This window comes from Spermophilus citellus (genome assembly GCF_964194105.1).
Source record: "Spermophilus citellus genome assembly, chromosome: 8".
NCBI classification, from domain to species: Eukaryota; Metazoa; Chordata; class Mammalia; order Rodentia; family Sciuridae; genus Spermophilus; species Spermophilus citellus.
Window position 1 is genome coordinate 38,195,797 of NC_138189.1, and position 26,383 is coordinate 38,222,179.

Below are 26,383 nucleotides of genomic sequence, written 5' to 3' on the forward strand. Positions count from 1 at the left end.
TTCTTTCTTACATGAGCAGATAATACTTTTGTACACCTACCAGACCACTAAAGAAGCTAAATGGTAAGAATAAGTATTTCTGGAAACCTGTAGAAATTTTTTAATGAAGAGAGACAGGTTTTAACAAATGCCAAGAAAGAAAATGGTGGACTCCTTACTTTTATAATTCAAGTTTTCTATTTTGTATCAATATATGCTGCATTTTCTGATTGAAATTGCCATTCTGTCTAATGATATTTGTGACTTTTCTGTAGTTGCTTTTTACATTTGAAATCAACCTTTCATACAGCGTGTACTTTTCTGCATCCTTTCTGTTAGGGACTTGATTAAATTATTGTTTCATTAATTCCTTTTTATGTGCTTAAAGTATGTAATGTTATGCTTTCATTATCTCAAAAATCTGTGGAGAAAATCCATGAAGCCTGTAGACTGTGATTTATACACATGAAAGAAGACAGATTTCCCTTAGGCTGTGAATTAGTGAATAACAAATTGTTCAGTGGCCTCTGATCCTGACCCTTTTTCCCTTCATGGCCTTTTTTCTACAATTAGTCATTCATTGAGTAAGTGTGTACTCTTGTAAATGCAAAATCAATTTACATGCAATCAGGTATGGACACAAGAAATGCTTGTGCTCTCGATTTCAGGACTCACAGATAACCCTAACAGTCACAGGACTGACCACAATTCACTAAATATTTTTGTTATTAGTGTGGCTTTGCTATAAAATAAGTTGCTGTTTGCTTTGGTACAAGGTTTTAATTGTTGCAGCAAATGAAAGAGAAAACACTTATGAAAGGCTGGTGTCAAAAAACATCAGCTGTACTTGTAAAAGTAATTGTGCAGCTTCTGAAATGTAGCTTATTACTGTAAATATGTACAATTTATGTCAGCTTGTTTATTTCAAAACCACGAATAAAAAATTTTTAATGAAAAATGCCTATATATAAAAAGCTTACTTTGTACTGTTTTAAACATGCAAGATTTCAGGTATATCATTTTATAATTCTTAAAAATGTTTAGCATTCTGAATTTATCATTTCAGAGCTGAGCTTTTATTGTAAAATTTAATACAAAGCTAAATTCCTTCAGTTGGAAGTAATTCTTTGCAGGATTATCCAACAATCGGGGAAAAAGAGGGACCAGCACTTTTCCAGGAGCTTGTTTCTGTATCACTTTGAGTTTTTAAAAAATATTCATACAAACATGCCTTACAAACATTTGGACAAATGGAATATTTACATATCAGGAAAAAAATGAAGAAATAAAGTCTTATTTTCAAACATGATATTTAAAACTGATTTAACAGCACCCATTTGTGAGGTGCATTGTGTCAAATTCTTTTAAAAATCTCCACTGTAAATACGAATACTGGAGTTGGCCTATTGGTCAGTCTTTCATCATTTGAAGACCTCTAACTTGAAACTCATTCTCTCCCCTCAGAAACAATGTGTTCACAATAAAGCAATAAGCAGACTAAAGGTGTGAAGTTCATTTATCCATTAAGTATAGTTAGTAGAATAGCTTTCCAATAGAAGTCTAAATTCTAGCAAGGAACAACATTAGCATCCATCTACAAAATAACTGGGAACCACCACTTCATCAGCTGGACCCCTGCCTGCAGGGCTACTTTTTGACGCATTCAATACTGGCAACTAAATCCAGAAGATTATGTTATATAATGGGAGAAGTAAATGGACATTTGATTTTATTTACAATAGAAAAAAAAAACAGAAAAAAAAATATATGTATATATTTAAAACATGTTTAGCATTAGCTATCTGAGTAAGAAGCTTAACTAAGACAGGTGTTTAACATCTAACATCTTCCTAAAAAAAAAGAAAACAAAGTCTTTATTAATTCAACAAGAAGTTAAAGTAATCATGCCAGGGCATTGTGAGAAGGGAAGGGCAATGATATCAAACAAAGCTTCTCAGCCTCAGAGAAAATTACCATTTAGATGGCAAGACTAGCTAAGAGCTAAGGGCAAACCAGTGCATCCACATTCACAGCAATTATGGAATGGCCAGACAGAACTAGGTAAAAGACTTGGTCATCTGCTGGTGTGCACGAGGGTTCTCTGGACAACTGGGAGATTTCCTGTATTTGTGCAGTCCATGTATCTGTGCTGCCACAAGTAACCAAGTAATTTCACTTCTGAGGACACTGCTTTATTTCCTTTAATTTTTGAGTCTGAAAAATTTCAAACATATCCATCACCCATATTATATGACTATCAAGTGTCTACAACTATCAAGGTCACATTAGGGTTATATAACCAGTTCTTTTTTTTTTTTCCTAAAGTAATTTACATCAAATCTTAAATAATTTTCATTTCACTTATACACATTTCTATAAATTATGGGCATAAAAATCTAACCATTATGATATTCATAGCTAACAAAAAATAGTAATTTTTTGGTATCATTAATGCCAAGTCCCTATTCACATTTTCAATTGCCTCAGAAATGCCTTTTTCATCCAGGCACAGTGCTGCACACCTATAATCCTAGTGACTCAGGAGGGTAAGGCAGGAGCCTCAGCAACTTAGTGAGGCCCTGTCTCAAAATAAAAAATATAAAGGACTGGGGATGTGGCTCAGTCAGTGCTTAAGCACCCCAAGGTTTAATCCCTGTAGTAAATAAAGGCCTTTTTTACAGCATTTCCCCCACCCAAATGTGGAGCCAAACATAATCTTCCGGTTGCATTTGGTTAGACAGCTTTAAGTCTCTCACTGGAAAGCATGCCCCTTTGCATTTTACTTTACACAACTGACTTTAGGAAACTAGAAACTCTTTTATTCTCCTGCAGAATGTCCAGGAGCTTCCATATGGTGATATTCAGCTTGGTTAGTTTTGTCTCTGGAGGTCAACATTACAGATATTTTAGATATCTGGAGTCTGCATCAGAGACATTTTGTGAGAATTAAATTTATCCACATTATGAGATATTTGTTTTCCCCACTTTGTATTTGGAAATATGGAAGCCCAACAAGACAAAAGTAACTTGCCATGCAAATGATGGAGCCAGAAGCACAACTCCAAAGCCCACTCTCAGCCTTACACTTGGACATAACCTTTCCAATATAACTGCAAACCTAACTAGCTTAATATAAAACTTTTGTTCAGCTTTAACATGTTTAGTTTTAATGTGTATTATTAAAGAAAAACTCATAGCACTGAAAAAAATGTACTTTTCAGGAAGACATTGTATAATTATCATAAAACAGAAATAACCCAAAAGATATTATTAAAATATACTGAAAAAACTTTTTTAATATAGAAATATTTGATCTTTGAAATGAAAGCATTTTTAAAGACAAATTATAAAAATGTTCAAAAGATGAACTGCTTTGTATCAAAATGCACCGGCATATAATCTTTTTATCTGAAAGAAGCCCATGTGACTCAGAACTTTTCCACCCTCTCAACTGACTCCAGTATTAATAAATAAATAAGACCCCAAAACAAAGACATCTCCAAGAATGACAAGTTCATGTCAGGATTTACCAGTAGCATGTAAACAAAAGGCAACAATTCCTTATCTAAGCTCAGAATTTCCTTAAGAGAAAAATCATCCATTTATCACACATACTAAAGAAAAAAACAAGGGGCTATAGACGTCAATCTTAGAAGTGCATTAAACCTATGAATGTTTCTGTCATATATCACCTTCTCCACAAGGGTGTTAGCTAAAAAGTTAACCCCTTTTCAAAGAAACCAGTATTCCTAAAAGAAACTTTAGCTTTATTATAACACAAATGTTAAATAAATACAACTTTACCTATTCCATTCACTGAGTATGTACAGCATTGTTGTTAATATATTTGCATTTGCAAGGCAGGCTACCACAAGTTGGCTGCTTTTGCTAAACAGACTGGAGCTGAGACTCAGCCTGAAGGGTACAGCCCAGCAGCACATAATCTGTACCCCCTAAGAACATTATTTTCTGGATGTTTAGCTTAGTTTCGAGTTTAGTTTAAACCTGTTCTCTTTAAATGGGTTTTAAATATTTTTAGGATGCTTTTCTTTAATTAACTCCAGAGATAAAATAAAATGCTACATATTCAGCTCTATTTTTTAACCTCAATTTTAAGACCTAATGTCATCAGGATATAGTTACAGGACAAATAAACATTTGATTCCATCTTCCCATCTTCTCTAACACAGACAAAAATAAAGAATTAATATACTTACACAATCTTATAATTTACTGTCCACATTTCTTAGACACTCATTTCATAATAAAGTGGTAGCAAGATGGAATGGGAACTCTCACACACTATAAAATGGTAAAATCACTTCAAGAAACAGTTTGGCAGTATCTTGAAAAGGTAAATATAAACCTACCATATGACCCAGGCATTTCACTCTAAATTATTTACCCCCAAGAAGTAATGTAGCATTGTGATTACGTAAAATTTTGTTCTTAAGAAATGCATGCTAAAATACCTTGGTAAATTGTGATGATTTCTATAATTTTAACTAATTCAGCAAAAATAAAATTGTATTGTATATAAAGTTCTAATAATACATAAATAAAATATATACAGGGGCTGGGGTTGTGACTCAGAGGTAGAGTGCTTGCCTGGCATGCGTGGGGCACTGGGTTCGATCCTCAGCACCACATAAAAATAAAGATATTGTGTTCCTCCTATAACTAAAAAATAAATATTAAAAAATATACAAATGTATATAATATATACTATATGTGTATATGAGTATACACATATAATATATATCAAATATTGCACAATGTTAATTCTATGGCACCTTGACTAATATATACAGTTGTTCATTGTACTATTTTGCCCTTTCTGTTGTTTAAAATTTTGCATCATTAAAGAGTTTCTTTCTAAATTAAAATAAGTCAAAGGAAAACAAAACAAAAAAATTATCAAACTGTATACATTAAATAATGACAATATGTAGTTTGCTGATTAGATTTCAATAAAGCTGTTGAAAATGCCAATGGAACAATACCATGTGGTAAGAGAAGGATTAAATAGGGCAAGATTTTTTTTCCTTGTGAAGGAGAATCCTGCCTAGAAAGATGCAATTCAGAAGAGGCCCCAAGAGCAGTGGTACTCACAGTGCTGGTCTGCAAACTGTTACTGGTCCAAAATGACCTAAGATTTTGCACAAGAAGGTAAATCAAGAACTACACTAAGCACACTCACTGTTTACTTCAGCTGGTACATTTTTCATAACCAAAATGCCTAGATGAAGCAAGCACCAAACACATTGTTAACTCTTCTGGACCAAGCTCCTTTTCTAATTGCTAACCTATAATGACTGGCATAGTACACAGTACACAGACACATTTTGAGTAATACTGCTTAGATCACACTCACATATTTACTAAAATGCTCTAAGTCTATCCTCACCTGTATGATTAGAGGTGAAGATATGCTTATCATCCTGTCATCCTCTGGACATCTCAAAGGATAGCCTGATACTTTAATGCACCACAAGCTTGCAAATAGTAGACACCACTTAATTATGCATTGCTGACTTCTGAATATGTAGAAAGTTATTTGAAACAAAGTAATACATAAAAATGAAACATGACACTTTTTATTTGTTCAGAATACTTATTTTTAAAGTTAGCTGAGGTTAAAAATTTTCTGTTTTCTACTGTATTTGTAACATCCAAAAGTGTTAAGTTCATTATTAAGAATTTATAACAAAACGGGACCTGTAGATAGTCTTACTTGATACCCCAATAACAATATATACACTACACAATGACATCTAATCAGAACATAGTCTCCCAACCAGACATGGAAATGCAGAAATAGTAATGTTATTTTCATTTCTGTGTGTTCCAGATTTAATTCATAGAATCTATAAACTCACATAAATTTTGAATTATTTTGTTTTTTCATATCTGATAAAGACCCTTTCTCTAAGAAATTTTATATTTTATAATCTTTTCTTTGAAATATGAGAAAGATATGAAATCTCCTGAGTTATAAATGCAGCTTATACATTCTTTTAAAAAGTTATTCTTAAATATCACAAATTAATTATATATCCATAATACATGTCTTTCTAGTCACATAATTTTTAAGCAATATTCAAGTATGTTTGTGCTTCTGCATGTTTACATTACTTTATAAGCTATTTTTACCTTTCAATAAAATTTTATCTACACAAATTTCTCAAATACTTAATAAATGAGACAAAACAATCATTATGAAAATATAAACTGCAACTACATCTTTTTCATCTTTCATTTTGTCTATTTCCTATCTACCAAGTAATTTCCTATTCCTTAGGGAGCTGGTAGACCTTTATCTTTCAAATCTCAGCTCTGCTGCCCTCTCAGCCTGGTGTAGAGTCAATACATCTCAGGGGTCTTGAACACACAGCATTCACTCTCCCATATCAAGTGTTGCAGTGACATCTGATAGCTTTGGTAGCCATTATTTCCTGTTATTTCAACTGCAGAACCACCTTAAAACATAAATTGGAAAGGAAAATATCAGGTTATACTAGAATGATGCTGATGTATGCTAAATAAAATGCTCTGGAGTCTGTTAAGAGGAGATAGATAATTAGTAACAGTAACTGCTGGTCCCTGCCTGACAGGGTCTGTGGCTCCACCACACCTACTCCACATATTTCAGCCCCATCCAAAGGACAGCCACCCCTGAACTACCAATTCGGTTTCTGAGCCTATGAACCAATCATGAGGAATTAAAATGTCTAAATAACTGCAGAGTATGGAAAAAAAGTTGGCATTTATCAGTTTTTTTAAAAGGTGGGACCAGGAAGTATACTGGCAGCCAGAGAAGTAGGTAAGAATAATTAAGACTTAATCACTGAAACTACATCACATGAGACACTGCTGAGGAATAATGAAGGAATATACATATACAAGGATCATTAGTGTTGTTTCTTCTTCACAGCAATAGTTTCTGCTGTTTAAGTATTATCTTTTGCATTTATTAAATACTAGTGGTTATTGTTATTTAGCCACTGCTTTGTAAACATAAAATTTTTACACATTCACTACTTCTATCTCATCTTAACCTGATTTTGTCATAATAACTACATGTCGTATTTTATCTCCCATATTTAGAGGATTACAAAAGCAATTTTCTTTCATTTTTCCAGTTAAATCAGTTAAATAAGACATTATTTTTCAGGACTATAACTATTTTTAATCCTAAAAACTCTTCAGAACCAACTAATTTCATAGTTTCAATGTAAAAAAAAATTAATCATTAATGAGCATTAAAGCAAAGCAAATCCATCTGTTAAAAATAACATAATTTTCTTTCAAAAATAATTACTTGGTAAGTTATGCCTCAAATTAAATACCAATTACAATTAATTCAATGTCTAAAACTAGAGATCAAGTTTATGAACAAGTATATTCTGTACTCGCATAATATCAGGGAACAGAAAGACACTAAGAGTGAACCCAAAGTTTTTCTTTTATTGCTCCACATGTATCAATCAAAACTTTAAAAATTTAATCTATATGATAAAATTAAAACAAATACCTTATTAGCTGCTTCCAAGGAATTTATTAGATTCTGCAGCTCTTCTTTACTCATTTCAACCAAATATGGTTTTACTTCACCATTTTCTTTTACATCTAGATGAAGGTTTAAGAGTGGCATTTGTAAAGTAGCAATCTTGTCACTAGAAAGTGCAAGCTGTTCAAAATGAGGAAAACAGTAATTAATAAATACTATAAGGGATGATACTAAGTATGCATCAGAGCTTATAAACAAGACATTTTTAAAAAGAAAACAAATTCATTTCAAAACAATACATATTTGAAGCATAGAAAGAGAATAAATGAAAGAGAGGAAGTAGGTAGGTAGGGACAATCAGTGGCAGGAGCTTAGTCTGACTTAACAAGTTACACTTTCTTTAGGATTGTAATTATTGTTTTAATCATAAGAATTATCAGGAGTACAGAATGGGTCCATTGCAACAAGAAACAGAACTCTTAAAGAAGATTAAAGATACCAAGATTATTACTATTGGTGTATACAGATAAATGAGACTAAAAATACTGGTAAAATCTCAAATTAAGATGCTTAATTACTTCATCATCAGCCATCTATTAAACTATTAATAAATGTCATCAACATATTATTTCCAATTAGTACCACTCAACAAAACCACTGAACATATTTACCTCACTACTTAGTTTCTGTCTTCAGAGTGTGTGTATATCCTACAGAAATTGAGACTTAAATACAGTATTTATGGTATTAGTACTTTTTGAAACAAGCGCTGTAGCTTCATTTGAGATAACAAAGGGAAATTCAATTATCTGGAATCTGAGCCAGAAAACCCTACAATCTTTATTTGGAGTACTCCCTTTTAGGGGTGCACGCGGGGCGGGGGTGGGGGGCGTTAGTTGTGTAATGGTAAGGAAAACATTCCCTAACAAGCAACATCAAAGTACCTTTCTTGGGGTACCAGAGGAGTTAATCCTCACATATCTCCATTCTCTCTCCCCAAAATAGTACTCATAATATGTGGGATTTTGGAAGTCTCACCTTCTGGTTGTCTACCTTACAGATAATTTTCCTCAATATTTTCAAAAGGTAGTTTCTCACCCTATGTCTGAATACCACCAATGAGAAGCGAACTACCTCAAAAAGTGGTTAGAATCACTTCCAGATACTCATAGTTGTTAAGTTCTTCCTTGGGTTCAATTCAAACCCATCTTACTACAAATGATACAGTTTTGCCTTTGTCCTAGTCTCTGGAGTCACTGAGCACACACTTATTCCCTTATCCATGACTTTTGGATTTTTGAAAATAACTATCGTGTTTCTACTAGATTTCATCTTTTCCAGGGACATGGTCTCATGAGTTTTAAACCAATTTCACAAACCATGATTTTAAATTTCTGGTCATTCTTTTCTAGCTGAGTTCCAATTTGTTCAAATATCTCTTAAGTTTGGCGGCCAGAATTTTTAAAAAATTATTAAACTAACTAAAAAGATTTAATAGATAAAAACAGAATCTATGAGAACTATACCTTGCTTGAAACATTGCATTTCTACTAACAAACCATACTGAACCAACATCAGGTAAACTACATTTTGGTAAACCAAAACCACCAAAGATTTCTCATACATGCTGCAGTTAGCATTTCTACCCTATCTTTCATATTTATAAAAACATAAACCCATTTATTTAAATGAAAAATCCTCTACTTAGATGATCACTGATTAGTTTATTTTGCTTCATTTGGTCCATCAGTATAATAAGAGGTAAAATAATTTTAAACTTTGATTATATATTTACTATATCTTTCATGTCACTCTCCAATTTGATTAGCATAATATTCATAAAAATGTTAAAGAAGGCTGGGCCAAGATCAGAACCAGACTTTCTTGTCTAATACAATTCATCTACCTTTGTATAGTTATGTACACAGGTACAAACCCATCTGTGTTACATTCCCAACTTTGTCTCCCCTTAGCCACAAAGACAATAGGAGACACTTTATCTAGGGTCAAGATAAAAAAATCAAGGAACACAATATATTTGTTTTCTCCTCATCTACGGGTCTAAGTCCTTTATACAGGATGGGAAATTGATCTGTCATTGCTCTTTATTAACCATACTGGTCATGATTATCTTCAAAATGTTTCAAAACTACTATTTTAATAACACATCATAGATCTTCCTCCCAGAAGTAGAATCATATTTATCAATCTTTAGAATGCTATAAAGTCTAGAAAGCTCTAGCTAAATATATATGGTGAATATATATATTACCACACTATTTATGATTTACAGGTCTTAAAAGATTTATAGGTATAGTTAAATTTACTATTAATGCATTGTTACTGTTCATGGTTTCTTGGAGTATTTTATACCCAAGCTAACGCAAAAGATGTAACTTAAATCATTTTTTGATATCTCTTTGGAACAATGCCTTTTTAAACTAAAAGAAATTTTAGATATATATTATAAAAAATAGTTCCCTATATACAAAAAAATGAAACAAAAAACATATATACAAAGATTTCTCATACATGCTGCAGTTAGCATTTCTACCCTATCTTTAGATTCTCACCTTTAACTGCCAATCAAAATCCTGTAACTGGGCAGAAGAAATATCAACTATTTCTCTTAAAAGAACTTGCTTGATTTCATTTTTCCTACTTTTCAAGCATTTCATGATAGCTTCTTGATGAGATGAATTCAAATGATTCAATTGCTGAAGTGTCTACAAAAATAAAAATAAGTGGTTAGAATATACATGAAAGGGTCTTTCTGCTTAAAATGTAACATAGTTCCACTCTCCCATCACACACCTTTTAAAAATGATAGTGAATGAAAAAAAGAAATAATACTTTTATAATCATGCAAAGAATAAGATGAGACTGGATAACCAGCAAATAGGTTTTAACAAATTCCTATAAAACAGAAAGCAAAGAAAAATGGCTGACTGATAAAGCAGCATGGAAGTAAATACACCTGAGAGCAAGAAAGCTGACTGAGTTCAATTAAAGCACCAAACAACACTGCTCTCAAGGCAAGAAGCATAATAAGAAATAGAGAATAGTAAAATGGCCATTCAACAGAAAGACCTAACAGTAATAAATTAATGTGTACATAATAGCATAGCTTCAAAATAGAGCAGCAAAATATGGCAGTTCTAAAAAGTGAAAATTACATTCATAATGAGAAATGTTATCAGAACTCTTAGTAACTGTCAGAAAAACATTTTTTAAAACTTAGCAAAGATAGAAAAGATTTAAAAACACAATTTTTCCACTTAATTGAGATACAGAATGTTGTACCTGACAAATGTTAAATAAACAGTGTTTTCAAATGTTTATAGAAGATTCACTAAAATAAACCATATGCTGAGCCATTGTAGCAAACCATGAAGGACTGAAATAATACTGTTTGAATTTTTTGATTACTGTAGAACTAAATCAAAACTGGTAAGATTACAAATGTTTCCAAGTATTCAAAAATTAAGCAACTGAATTCTAAATGAATAGTCACAAAAATTCTTCCAGAGAACAGGAAAAGGAAAAAATGCTTCCCAAACCCATTCCATAAGCCCAGAATAAAATTTGATAAGGGAATTTCAGAAAAAGAAAAACCACAGGCCATTCTCACTCAAATATAGATGCAGAAAACCTAAACAAAATATTGGTGTATCAGAACCAAGAAATACATGAGAAAAGAATACATCCTGACCAACTAAAATTTATTCTGGCAAGTGAAGTCTAAGTTTAACATTCAAAGATAATCACCACATTAACAAAATGAAGGTGAAAAAATAATAAGTTCAGAAAAAAACAGTTAATAAAATTCAATATCCACTCATGTTAAAAAATTATCAGCAAAGTTGGGAATATAAGAATCTTCTTTAATCTGAAAATTCTTATATAAAGTGATACAGTTAGCATACTAAATGGTAAAAAAGTATTTGCTTTCTCCCTAAGGTCAGGAGTAAGATATGTCTACTATCACTGATTTTTGTTTCCCCCCGCCCAACACTGTCCTAAGGGTATTATTAGCCAATGTAATAAAGTAGGAAAAATAAATAAAAAGTATTAAAATTTAAAAAGAGAGTCATATAAATCCTCTCACCCTTAAAAACTTTGAATAAGATCTACAAGACTAAAGAACATCAAAAACATCACTTAATTAAAAATAAATACCAGAAATACTGGCAAGATCTCCCTACTAAAAACTATAAAACAGTAAGAGACAAGAGTAAAACTAATAAAATATAAGAAAGGATATCCTACTTTCACAGACTAGAAAATTAAATATTGTTATCAACTCTCCTCTAAAAGACATAGAGATTCAGTGCAATACCCATTAAAATGCCAACAGATATTTTGTTTTTGTTTGGGGAGGGCTGGTTAAAACTGATAAGCCTATTCTAAAATGTATACAAAGACAAAGAGGATGTAGACTAGCCAAGACAATCTTAAAGAAACAGAAGTTGAGATCTTATACTAGATATCAAGACTTAGTGTAGTTTTATCTCTATAGTAATTTCAGCAGTGCAGAACTAACAAATAGAGACAATGTAATACCATAAAGAGTCCATAAATAGATCCCCTCACAGGGCGACCTGATTTACCACAAAGGTTGCACAGTAATACTGTGAAGAAGGATGCTCATATCAATAGAAGGCAGTGAGTCAAATGTATATTCATACAGAAAAACTTGAACTTAACCCATCCTCCATATACAAATATTAATTCAAAATTTATCAGTGATACAAATATGAGAGCTAAAACAATCAAGTCTCTATGAGAAAACATACAGGGATATCTTCATCTCTTCCGGGCAAATATTTCTTAAGTAGGTCAATGATAGCACTAACCACCAAAAAATAGAAACTTGACTTGGTTAAAATTCAGAACGTCATAAAAAAGACACCATTAAGAGACTAAAAAGTCATGTAATAAAGATATTTAAAGTACATACATACATCTAACAACTCATTTCCAGAGTTTCATTCTAATCAATATGAAAATAAACAGAACTCCAATCTCTTAAAAAAGTGAGCAACATATATAAATATGTCCAAATGATCTTTGACAAAGATACAAAAGCAATTCAGTGTAAGAAGGCTCTCCCACAACCCTACAATTTCACTTCAAGACGTCTACTGTACAAAAGCTGGCGTAGGCATGTACAAGGAGACAAATACATCTGCAGCCAGCACCACCTAGAGTAACCAAAGAGGCAACAATCTAAGTGTTAGCAGGGGCATAAATAAATAAAATTTAATTCCTATCAACCAACAGTACAAGGGGATGAAACATATACACTAGATTCACATTCAGCAACAAGATAAATCTAAAATACAATATTACATCAAAAACAATTTTCAAATGAATACACGTTATCATTTAAAAACCATACACTTAAACATACCAAATAATTGCACACGCTGCTTAAAAATGTGAACGTACATACAATATGGAATACAAAACATGACCACCACCTTCAAGAGTAGTGATCTCGGGGTAGGGGTTTGTGGCTCAGTGGTACAGCACTTGTCTAGCACACGTGAGGCAGTGGGTTCCATCCTCAGCACCACATTAAAAAAATAAAATTAAGTCATTGTGACCATCTACAGCTAAAAATAAAAAACGAGTAGTGATCTCTAGAGGAGAGTAGCATATTCTATTGAGGAAGGAGAGTATTTAGGTTATCTGTTAAGATTTATTTCTAAAACACATAATCCAGAAACATACAAAGTAAAATGTTAAAAATTATTTAAACATGTTTCTGGAGACATAGGTATTGGTTATCTAACTTCTTATTTTCTTCTAAATGCTTTAAATGTTTCACAACTAAAAGAGTAACAACAAAACAAAAAGAATTAACAACCAAAACAGGGCCAAACACCAGAAATTCCACAAAAAAGATTTTCCATTTACTTACAAATTATGAGGTTTTGCTGTTAAATTCAGTACTTACCAGTAATGGCCCTTGTATTATATGGTGCTCTAAAAACCAACTTAAAAAAAAAAAAACTTTAAAAAAATAAAAATATTTGGGCATTATTCATTATGAGGTATAGAGATTTAGAGTGAACTTACCTCTTCATCAGATAAATTTTTACCAACTAGAGCTTTAAAAAATTTGGTAACATCTTCTAAAACATTCATCCATTCTGTTGAATCCCAAACACTGTGGTAATCCTGGTAGAGAGGATAAGTTCTACCACAGAAGCCATCAATTATTTTGTGAAGTAGCTAGAGAAGAAAAAGGGAAATAAATGTACTTATCAGTAAAATTATAATGGAATTCTCTTCCTCACAGAAAACAAATGTTGGAAGACATTCCTGCTATCTGCAAGAGCAGCTGAGACAGAACTATAATCTTTTTAAGATTATTCTTATAAATTAAAAATTAGAGTTCTCCAAAAATCCTAGACTTTCCCTTATTATGTCCACCTTCATAAGCTTAAATAATTTTAAAGATATAGTGTGATTTTTTTCTATATTCCCGGAAGGAAGATGGTTTATAAAAATTTCACCTAAGGATCCTTTTTTTTTTTAATTTAATTTTTTTGTTGTTGGTTGTTCAAAACATTACATAGTTCTTGACATATCATATTTCACATTATGATTCAAGTGGGTTATGAACTCCCATTTTTACCCCGTATACAGATTGCAGAATCACATCAGTTACACTTCCATTGATTTACATATTGCCGAGGGGAGGGGAGGGGGGGGGATAGTAGAGGATAGGAAAGGCAGCTGAATACAACAGTCACCTAAGGATCCTTACACATATTTATATCCATGAGCAAAGGGCATGCCTTTTTCATTGAAGTCTTTTATTGTAGCTCTACAATCTTCATTTTGCTTTGCCCCCATTTTCACAACAGATTTACTATTTTTGCTCTATTCCAAGAAGACCCTCAGAAACGTTTTTTTTCCTTTTTTGAATTCCTCTCCATCTACCTTAATTATCAGTAATTGAAATTCCAACACATAAATAAAGACTGAGTTTTAGAACAAAATTAGCTAGTGTGAATTTTAGTCCCACTACTTGCTAGTTTTATTAAAACGTTTTGTGTCTCTGCTTCCTCAAGTGCAAAATAAGTATATCATCTACCCTTACCATGCTACATGAATTCCATAATACATACAAATCACATTGCATATTCTTGGTAACATTACTAAGTCTCTATTATTCTTATATTTGCTACTATCACTCTTAAGATTATTCACGCCTTCAACATATTTGAGTACCTACTATGCCAGAACTATTCTAGGCAAAGATTAATATGATTATTTCATAAGATATCTGAATCTTATAAAAGCAATATCTGAATTTGCATAACTTAGAAATAGAATTTTAGTGACAAATCTTCCAACTCTTTCTCTCCTGGATCATATTCTTCTCCATTTTAAGAAATAATTCTTTCCCCATAAAATCATGTGTATTTGAACAGAAATGAGCAACTTCTATTTCCTCACAATAGCTAATGCATGATAAATCGGATTTTTATGTACCATAAATCAACCAACATACTTGATTTAAAATCCATTCCAATTTCTGTACATATATTCCATTGTATCCTATACTATATAAATACTATATTGTATCCTATACTATAGGATACAATATATCCTATACTATATAAATACTATATTGCAGTTATTCACTAAGGTAATGGAAATACAAAGAAAAGATAATGATAATAGCTACCATTTGTGGACCCCTAAGCACTATAGTGATCCTCCACTACAACCTTATGAGGTAAGTATAATGATTATTGCCATTTTACACATGAGAAAACTGGGAATAAATGAGGCCCTACCGTAACAGGGTTTTAAAAGTCTATTTCAAAAAAGCAGATATTTTAATAAATAAGTGCATTTAGAATAACAGGGGCTATAACAGAAGTTTATAGAAGATGCAAAAGAGCAGGGAGAGGAAGCAAGGAAGAGGCTAAGTCTTTTGTTGTTGCTGTTGTTCTTTCTAGGTGTACATGACAGTAGAGTGTAGGTTGATATATTATACATACATAGAATAATTTGTCCCATTTAGGATTCCAATATTGTGGTTGTATATGATGTGGAGTTACATTGGTCATGTATTGTGTATATAAGGATAAGAAAGATATGTTCAATTCATTCTACTGTTTTTTTCTATTCCCATTCCCCTCCCTTCCCTTCATTCCCTTTTGTCTACTCCAATGAACTTCTAATCTTTCCCTCCCTTGCTGTGGGTTAGCATCCACATATTAGTGAGAACATTCTGCCTTTGGTTTTTAGGAACTGGCTTATTTCACTTAGCATGATATTCTCCAGTTCCATCCACTTACCGGCAAATGCCATACTTTCATTCTTCTTTTATGGCTGAGTAAAGATGAGCAGGTGTCCAGGCAAGCAGAAACAAGAAAAGGCATTTGCCATCACAAGCAACTGGATATACATAGGATGAAAGTGTAAAACACCACTGCTGGACTTGGGATTAGGGGGTAATTTATGAGGTAAGGAAGGGTGAGAGGAGACAAGGCTAAAAAGGTAGGTGGGGTTCAAATCATAGGAGGTCTCACACACAATGCAAAAGAGTCCAGGCTGCCATCTGTGCTCAACATTCAATGGGAAGCAACTAATTTACATGTTCAGGATAGGAGCTATAAAGAGAGAAACAGAGAAAGAATAGACCAAACCCAACCCCAGACTCTCCATCCCCACACCCCTCTCTTCAGTTTATGACAAGAAATTAAAGGAACATTAATTGTTAAGGACACTCAAGATGAGGTAGTAGAGGAGTAAAAAAGATGTGAAAAGAGAGGCAAGGATGAAACCTAGAATTTCAAGTTGAGTGAGTGGGTACATACCACCAAGCAAAAATAAGGCAGTAGAGGGAGTAGGACCCCAGGAGAGGAGCTCAGCCAAGGACACAATGAATTTGTGATCACAGTAGCAAAAGCCTGACTCTCAAGGAAGAAATTTTGGATGGACCCAGCAATTTAGGAGCCACCAACACTTCTGGTAGTAAAGGTTATGGACCTTATCTGAGAAGTGGATAGAATGAAAGCAGGAGAGTGGACGGTCAGAAGGCTCAGTCAATAGATCTAAGCAAATGTTTCAGTTTTACCATTTACTGGCTGAACAATCTTGGAAAAATTGCTAAAACCCTCTGTTGACATTTCAGTTTCTTCATTTGTAAAACCACCCAAGAGTTACTTGATTTTCTTGATCCTGGCAGAAGAGAAGTTAATTTCCTTGTTTCCCCTCCACTCCCCACTATAAATGGAACAAAGAGAAAGAAAGGCCAAAACTGCCATCATAAAAGATGCTCCAGCAGGACACAAGCCATGTCTCCTCCCTGTTTACTCAACCCATCAGGATACTCAATCTATTGTACACTTCAACAGAAATCTTGCTGAACGAATAAGCCAGTTCTTCATAGACTGAAGGTGTCAATAGATACTTCACCTCTTGAGACCATCCTCACTGGTTATTTTTCATCCTTGGTAGTGCTGGTAGTTTTTTTGTTTTGTTTTGTTTTGTTTTTCTGTCGCCCTCAAGGTGGCAGGGTCGGCTCCAAGTCACAACAGATCCCTAGCACCCAGCAACGTATCGGATGCCTAGAATGCAGGCGTTCCGGAGGTCTGTGTTTAATGAATGAATGACGTGTGCAGGAGGAGGTTGCAAACCACCGACTCCACGGCAAAAGCTTTCAAAGAGTTTTGGCCACTACCCGGCACAGATCAGGAGCCCCGACCCCTGGGAGCAGGTGGGCCTCCCCACAGGGGCTCGGGCGGCATGGTACCACATCTGCACGGAAATCCTTTAGGGCAGCTGAGCCAAGCCTAAGAGCTAACGTGGCACCCCAAGCTTCGGCCTCCCAGGGTCCCCAGAGAAGGCTGGGGCCTGGCCACTGGGAATTCCGTTTCCCCACTTCCCCGGGGAGCCCGCGAAGGCGCCTGGTGCCACTCCGCCGACCAGCGCGCCAGGTTGCCCCGCAGCCCGGGCCGCCGCCACTTACGCCCCCCTCACCTGCGCGCCCCGCTCTGGGGGCAGCTTCTGCAGCCGCCACAGGGGCGTCCCCTCTTCCGGCTCCATCCCTGTGCAAAGCTGGGACTGGATCACGTGACCAAGCCGAGTCTCGCCGCCGCCGCGACGGTCCTCCCACGTGACTCTCTCTAGGGTGCGGCGGGGCGGGCGCGGAGCCACAGAAGTCCTTGTGCGCGTGCGCAGAGACACGGCCACGGATTTCCCGTAATCAAGCGGAATCTTTCCCTTGTGGTGGGACGTTGCAGGCGCACTCTCGCGTTGCTCCCTGGAAGGTAGCTTCCCAGGTCTCTCTCAACGCGGTTGTGCCTGTGCTCATTGAACTTTCAGCTCGCTCTTTAGAAAACCGTCTGGTGTGCGTAACCATATACTGTATTTGATTGAGCCCAAGACAATTAATTGCCCCAGAATTTTGATATATATCGCTTATTAAAGCGTGCTGATTTAAGGTCTTATCCTGAACAAGGTTCTTTATGTAGATTATCTTAAGAAGAAGGAACAATTTCCATCCCCATTTGTAGAGAACAAACAGGATCCGAGATATCACTAGTGTTGTCTGATGAAGCAAAAATACCAAAAGTCAAGTTAAACGTGAAATTTCAGATAAATAACGAATAATGTTTTAAGTATGACCTAATGTTAAATGGATTATTCCTAAACTAAAAAGATAATCCGATATGTAAATTTAGCTGTGTGTTCTGTATTTTATCTGGCAACCCCAAAAATCACTAATCGAGGCCACCTAAGAGTCACAGCCTAACGTTAAGGCAAAAAATCCATTAAACTCTAAGTTACACTCTTAAGACTAAACCTAAAGCACGAATATCCTTTCTCTTCTGTCTGCCCTTATTACAGATGTTTTTTTTTTAATCAGTTGGTAAAAATTCAGTGATGATAACACAACCCCTATCATGTAAAAAGCACACAGTAACTAGAAACAGAAACAGGAATTGCAGTCTGATTTTTAAAGTTAATAACAAAAGTGATGCAAAGTGGTGGCGCATACCACTGAAGAAAAAGTAATTATTCAATATCTGGCTCTGCGGAGAAAAACATCCTTAAAGAGTTAGCTCAAATTCCCTCTCTCTCCTCTATGCTCCAACTCATGTAGTGAACAAAAGTTCTCCCTTTTTTTAATTTTCTTGGTACTGTAGTGGCCTCTAACTTAAAGTATTTACCACTTTCCAGATTTTAATACAGATAGATGTTTACAGCTTTCACTGCCCAGACTAAAATATAATTGTCCTAAAACACTTTGTGAAAAGGAGGTCCCTAGGTAACTGTTAATGTGAGTAGGAGTCTGGAAAACTACTTCAGTCTATTGGTGCTCAACTTTCTCCATGGCTGCAAAATACCTACCTGGGTCAAGTTTTCCAGAAAGAGGAATAACTACATTTCCCAGCCCCACTTAAATTTGGTGTGGTCAGTATCCAAATGCTGGCCAATGGGACAAAAGAGGAAATATGCAGCTCTTCCCAGCCCCTTTTTATTTAAAGAAGAACCCAAATATACCATTTGCCTTTTTCTTCTTTTTTTTCTTCCTCATTCTATCTCCTACAACTCTGATGATGCCATTTTTTTGGACTAGAAGGTCATGGGCCAAGTACAGCAGGGCAACAGGGTGGAGTCAAGTTGCCTGACATTATTGAGCTCGTAACTGACACCATTTTGGCCCAGGACTAATTACAGGAACATCTCTGTAAAATATTAGTGCACTTGCCTCCTATTTCTTTTATGATGGGCTTACAGTCAATATCAGTGGCCTTATTCTAATACAGACATTGTAGCTAATGTGACTTAATTTGCATTTGCACACTAGTAACACCTGTCATCTTACAATTTCAGTAGCAAAGATTAAAAAGAAAAAATATACTAGCACAAATTTGGAAAATATACATTCTCAAATACTATTATTGGCAATATATATTAAAATTTTTCAAAAGGGATGTAATTGCATACATAAAGTCTTCGAAATGTATATATCCTTTGACCCAGAAACTTCAGTTCTAGAAATATGTAAGAATGAAATAATTTGGATGTAAGAATATTAATTTATGCATTGTTTGTAATGGTGAATAAATAGTAACAAAATTTTGGCTTAATAAATTATGGTAAAAATAAAACAAAGACACAGAAAAGTGATTGTGTAGAAGAATACCTAATGGAATGTAAATTTGCTCACATTAACTATTGAGAAAAAAGTTAGATTTCAAATTTCTTTGTACTGTATGATCTATGTTGCGTGTATACATAGATATATAGAGAATATATATATATATATATATATATATATATATATATATATATACTGATATATATATCAGTATAGAGATTCCTGGGTAAAGAAATATACAAAATTTTAGTAATTATTATCTTTCATTTTTGGGAATCATAGATAATTTTGATTTTCTTATTTTAGTTTTTCTGGATTTTCTGTTTAAATTTTTATTTAAAATATCAAGTATTAAGATAGCTATGATAAATTGAGTATATCTCTTTCATTTTTGCTTTCAAACCAGCCAAATCTTACCTGAACTGATCCCCTTTCTCCAGCATTTTGCTAACTGCAATCATAACAACAAATTACACTGATAAGCGTCTGTTTTTCCACCTATTGCCTGGATTCGCTCTCTGATTTGCAATGGAGTCTGCCTTCCAAGTATCCTGAGCACGGAATAACATGAATCACCACCTTTCCAGCCTGCTGACGATCATTAAGCCAATAACATCTTTTAGGTTAAATTACAAGAACCTCCCATTCCTTAAACCAATTTTTGTATTAGTCAGAGAAGGTTAATTATTTTGATAAAACAATAGAAAAAAGTTAACATAATATCCATTTATTCCTTACTTACATAAGAATCTTACACATAGAAGTATAGGCATTTTGGTGAGGTCCTAAAGGCCTCAAAAGTTCTGTCTATTCACAGGCACTGATTGAGGAAAGGGATAGCAAATGAAAGATCATACAGGAGGAACTTATGTGGCAGAGCTAGAAATGCTGTACACCCTTCCTGCCAACATTACCTCAGTCAGAATCTCATTTGATGGCAGTGCCTAACTCTAAAGGCATTTTGAAAATGTAATTTATCTGTGCACCAAGGAAGAAAAAGAAACAAAATATGGTAACATAAAGGTACCTCTTCTACAATCATGCTTTTATTTTAATTTATTTCATTAAATTTTTATTTATTTATTTATTTATTTATTTATTTATTTATTTATTTTGGTACTGGGGATCGAACCCAGGAGCGCTTAGCCACTGAACCACATCCCCAACCCTATTTTGCATTTTATTTAGAGACAGAGTCTCACTGAGTTGCTTAGCACCTTGCTACCTCAGCCACCTGAGCCACTGGGATTACAGGCATATACCACTGTCCCCAGCCAAAGTGCTCTTTCTTAATCCATGAGTTCTTTTAATTAACCCAACTATCTAAAGGATGCTCAGTGACTAGGACTGAATGAATGAAAATGGAATAAACATAAAATATATTTTCTTTAAATTGTGGTGAGGTGACCTAATGGTCCTTTGTCATTATAAGGCTATTTCTGGTTAAAAAAGTAACAAAGTATCCTTTCCTCTTGACTGCAGGAAAACCTGTTTCTTGTACTTCCCTCTTGGCAAGACATCATACCTTCATAATTATTTTATACAAACTCTTGACTAAGATTCAGCAGATGTGAGGGCTTTCGGATCCAGAAGGTTACTTTGGGAATTATTGCTCCTCATCATTATGAGCTGAATTTTACTAGTTAATTGCAAATGACAAACCTTTTTATGTCCCCAAATTCTGGGGCACTATGTTTTGACTATCTCTGAACAGACAACATTAGCTTCAATAATTATAATTTCTGACAAATGTTCTAGAAATAAAAAAAGATATTTATTCTTCAGTCAGAGTTTATTTAACTCAAATTTTTAAAAATGTACCTTTCCGTATTTGTTTTCTCAGTTGAAACTTGCTTTCCAGGTTATGCTATAACTTGAAGTTGACTGATTTGTTCACTTTAATTAGATGTTTTGTAATATAGGTGTTATATATTTGATTCATTGGTGCACTGCAATCTATATAAAATTATTCCTCTTCATAAACTGTTGAGAGGAAGGGGCTTAAAGTTCAAATAAGTGTATAACCATTTGAACCATATATTATAACCATGCAAGATGTATTGAAATGTAACATTGTCTTTGGTTTTATTGTATTGAAAGAGGTTATAATTGACCAGTTGGCAAAGAATGGGAAGGTATTGAGTTTTATCTTGTCTGTATAAACCTAGGCATGTTTGGTTGCCTATAAAAACAACTGCATAGAAGACAGTTGGATAAGTGTCTCATTTCATCTGGTGGATGAACTTAATAAACTGAAGGCTTTTGACTTTCTTTTAGAGCTTTATATATAATTAAGAAATGTTAACAACTCCTTATTTCATTATTTTTGTTTAAAAAAAATAATATTCTTGTAGTTTGAACCACCTGAGATCTTCCTTAAAAAGATCTTTGAGATGAATAGATATTTTTATTTTAAAAGGGCACTAGAGAACACATAGCAGTTATTTCAGTGTAGCACTAAAGAATACAATGTATTAAAAGTTCTGAAATTGCTCACTTAATGTGAAATACTTGAGTGAGTTGCAATTTTGGACCTAAGAGGTAATACACGCCTGTATCCTCAGGGGTTGTCATTCTTTGATATGGCATGTCAAGTGCTCAATTAGTCTTTCTGTGAAGGTTCTGTGATTGGAAATCCGCCCTCCTCAGTTGCCACTCCTTTTAATCACTGTACTGAGACCCTACACATCTGTGAGCTGTTAGGATGTCAGCCAGTGCTTCTTAATCAAAGAAGCACATTAGTCAACCCAGGGAATTTTTGAGTGATTGATTTTTCACATTAACATGCTACATTTCTGTTTTTTAAACAGCTTTATGATTTACATAACATATGACCTACCCACCTAAAGTAGTTTCGTGACCTTTTGAATGTGTATTAGTAGTGCCACCATCACAATTCAGTTTGAGGACACTACCATGCCCCACATGCCTACATATGGTTGACCACATATGAATTTTTCAAAATTAACAAGTTTTAGCCCTACCTCCCTCCACCCCCAAACTCTCTTGGAGGGTAGAACATCAGTATTATTTTATTGTTTGTACAAAACACCCCTGATGATATTAATGTAAATCAGTGTTGAGATCCATTGATTGGACAAACTTTGTAGAAAAAAATGAAGACCTGAAAAATATGAATGTGACCTCCTACTAACCAAGAGGCGTGGTCAGCTTAGACTAATGCACAACAGCCACGGCAGCAGTAACAAAGGCCTTGAGAATTTTAAAGAGAATGGTGGTTTTCTGCTCCCTTGACTTTTTCCTATTGTTTACTTCATCTGGCATCTTGCCTCTGTTCTTAGCAGCACTCTCCAAGCACAACTAGTTGATCTAATGAAGTCTGACACCATCCCCAGTGAATTTTAATTGCTGCCCGTGTTTCCATAACTCTTTGAATGAATTTCTACCGTAGTTCTTATTACATTGCTGTTATTTACAGTCTTCCTCCTTTGTTGTTCTGAGAGCTCCTTGAAGTGAGCCACGACATATTCATTCTAGGATATAGGCAAAAAGTGGACTCCCCATAAATGTTTGTTGAATTCTGTAACAGAAGAGGTGATTAAAATGAAAAAAAAAAGAAAAGAAACTATGAAAATCTTACTAATATGCAACTTTGAATGAAAATTAAAATCAAGTAGGAGCATTTCAAAATCCTTATGACCAACTTATAACTAGACCAATAAAGTAACAGCCCTATGGATGGGATCCAGCAGCATTTTTTAATGCTCACCAGATAATTCTAGTATGTAGCAGAAATTCAGAAACATAGGCTTAAACCTTGAAAGATGGTCCAAAAATTGTCTCCTTGACCCCAAATATTCCTGCACAACTACGTGAAATATTTAGATTATTTGCTGTTACATTGATTGAAAAGAGCTAGAAGTCCGTGTGAATTAACAACTGTTTTAAAACATGTGAAAGTCGTCCAGGCACAGGGGTGCACGCCTGTAATACCAGTGGCTCAAGAGGCTGAGGCAGGATGATCTTGAGTTTAAAGCCAGTGTCAGCAAAAGCAAGGTGCTAAGCAACTCAGTGAAACTCTGTCTCTAAATAAATACAAAATAGGTCTGAGGATGTGGTTCAGTGGTGGAGTGCCCCTGAGTTCAATCCTTAGTACCAAAAAAAAAAAAAAAAAGTGAAAGTCACTGGGATGCTTAAGAATGAATCTTGCTAATTCATATAGTTTAAATTACTTTCCTTCTGACATTAGATTTGAAGAATCATTATGAAATAAGAGTCTTGATTTGGGTAGAAAATTGAAAGTGTCCTTAAACAGGGAGATTCTATTCAAAGATATGGCAGCTGGAACTCAGTCTGAACTCAGCTCCACTGAAACAAAGGACAGGAGGATTTTGTGTGGGGTTGGGAGAACACAAGACAGTTGTGTTTACTCATTGATTTTACCATAAGAAAACTTCCTCATTTCTCTGTTACATGAGGTAGTTTCACAAACTTGAAGCAAGGTACCCACGGAAGTTATAGAAGTTAAGCTGCTACCTTTCCAAAAAAAACAAACAAACTGGAAGATAGGCTTGCTCTCTCCTTTGATGATTACATTTCAAAGAGAAGGCTGAAATATTATTGAGCAAGTCCTAAATATGACAAGAGAAAATTTTAAAATACTTACATCTCAAAAATGCATAGAATGTATTCATAATTACAGGTTTTCTAAAGATGCTCTGTGAAAAGGGAGATTAGGGGCTTAGAGTCAAGGAGGAAGTCTGTTTAGAGTTATGTCAAGCTGAGGAATGTTAAGGCACACTAGATCAAAAGTCAAATGAGTAGGTAATTTTGCAGCATGGAGGATGGTAAGATCAAGTCCAGGAAGGTTGCCAAAAAATGCCTCAACAATGAAATCTTAGCAGCAAAGTTTAGCACTGGGCATTTTATCCATGGGAGAATGGAAGAAGAAAACTAGGTAAGGACTCAGGAAGTTTCCAGAAATAGAATATTTTCCAGTTTTCCCTGCATAGCCTGGTTTATATCAGGAAAAGGAAACTTATTTCTATAACCTCTTCCTCCTAAGGGAAGTTCCAAGTGCACATCCCCACCTCCTCTGCTGCCACTGAGGATACTGCTTACCACTGCAATGCCCAGCTGGTCCAAAGGGTTCCTTCTAGTCAGTTGCCTGTTGGTGAGATCCATTATAAATTAAATTTCTGATCTCTTACCTTCTTAATGTATTATCCCAGCCTGATTTCACATCAAAGAGTTTGGCTTGCACTTGTTCTGATGGGCAGCATTAAGTTAGAACGGGTTGGAGTTTGGGAAGACTTCTTTTGGTTTTATTCCAGAAATCATCAAGGTACCTTTTCTTTCTCCTTACTTTCCCTGACCTCCTTTTCCCTCCCCTTTCCCTTTTTCTTTCAATTTTTTTGTTTGTTTTAGAAGTTTTGATCCCCTAACCTATCTTCAGTCCTTTTCTTCTTCCTTATAAAGCTTCTACTACGATTATTTTCTATTTGAACACTTCATTATTTTCACCATTAATTAGTTTAACCCAGTAATTCCTGTTTTCATTCAGGCCTATGTCTTCACTTATATAGTTTCTGATTTTTGCCAATTTACCATCTTTTTAAAGTTATTTTATCATTTTAGTTGTTTAATGTTGAGATTACTTCCTGGGAAAATTGATCATTCAAAAATATCTTTGAAATTTAAAAAAAAAGTATAACGTAGTGGAAGAGATTTTTTTGTCAACCAAGAACTAAACAGTATTGTTCATATTGTACCATTATAAATGAAGTAACATTTCTCTAATTGCTAGAGATGTTGAACATTTTTTTCATATACTTGCTGATTGATTGTATATCATCTTCTGAGAAGAGTCTGTTCAGTTCCTTGGCCCATTTATTGATTGGGTTGTTTTTTGGTGTTAAGATTTTTGAGTTCTTTATATATCCTAGAGATTAATGCTCTGATGTGCATGTAGTAAAAATTTGCTTCCATTCCGTAGGTTCTCTATTCATCTCACTGATTGTTTCTTTTGCTGAGAAGAAACTTTTTAATTTGATTTATTGATTCTTGATTTTATTTCTTGAGCTATATGAGTCTTATTAAGGAAGTGGTGGCCTAATCCAACATGATGAAGATTTGGGCCTACATTTTCTTCTATTAGGCTCAGGGTCTCTGTTTTAATTCCTAGATCCTTGATCCACTTTGAGTTGAGTTTTGCACATGGTAAAAGATTGGGGCTTAATTTCATTTTATTGCATGTGGATTTCCAGTTTTCCCAGCACCATTTGTTGAAGAGGCTTTCATCTCACTCTGGTTCAGAATGGTATCTATCAAAAATACAAACAACAATAAATGTTAGTTGATGATGTGGAGAGAAAGGCACACTCATACACTGCTGGTGAGACTGCAAATTGGTGCAACCAATATGGAAAGCAGTATGGCGATTCCTTGGAAAACTGGGAATGGAACCACCATTTGACCCAGCTATCCCACTCAGTTTATACCCAAAGGACTTAAAAAGAGCATACTATAGTAACATAGCCACATCAATGTTTATAGTAGCATAATTCACAATAGTTAAATTTTGGAACCAACCTACATGCCCTTCAGTTGATTAATAAATGAAGAAAATGTGTTATATATATACACAACGGATTACTCCGCATTAAAAGAGAATAACATCATGGCATTTGCAGGTAAATGGATGGAGTTGGAGAATATTATGCTAAGTGAAGTAAGCCAATCCCCCAAAACCAAATGTTTAATGTTTTCTCTGATATGAAGATGCTGATCCTTAA

The 26,383-nt window shown here is 34.4% G+C and overlaps 1 protein-coding gene across 1 annotated transcript; it reads right to left on the reverse strand.

Moving 5' to 3' along the window:
- Positions 1–5,554: 5,554 nt before the first annotated feature.
- Positions 5,555–17,655, reverse strand: COMMD8 (COMM domain containing 8). The gene is made up of 5 exons (XM_081304455.1): positions 17,501–17,655; positions 13,574–13,729; positions 10,063–10,215; positions 7,514–7,669; positions 5,555–6,458 (listed from the first exon to the last, which is right to left on the reverse strand). The coding sequence occupies exons 1-5, from the start codon at positions 17,564–17,566 to the stop codon at positions 6,438–6,440; spliced, it is 552 nt and encodes a 183-aa protein (XP_081160581.1). The 5' UTR covers positions 17,567–17,655; the 3' UTR covers positions 5,555–6,437.
- Between the last annotated feature and the right edge of the window lie 8,728 nt (positions 17,656–26,383).

Excerpts from the sequence above, each read along its gene's own strand:
- COMMD8 (XM_081304455.1), bottom strand. The coding sequence starts at position 17,566 with ATGGAGCCGGAAGAGGGGACGCCCCTGTGGCGGCTGCAGAAGCTGCCC. Across the intron at positions 7,670-10,062 it reads ATTTTGATTGGCAGTTAAAG|CTTGCACTTTCTAGTGACAA; the intron begins GTGAGAATCTAA and ends CATTTTGAACAG. Across the intron at positions 6,459-7,513 it reads CCTTGGAAGCAGCTAATAAG|GTGGTTCTGCAGTTGAAATA; the intron begins GTATTTGTTTTA and ends TTATGTTTTAAG.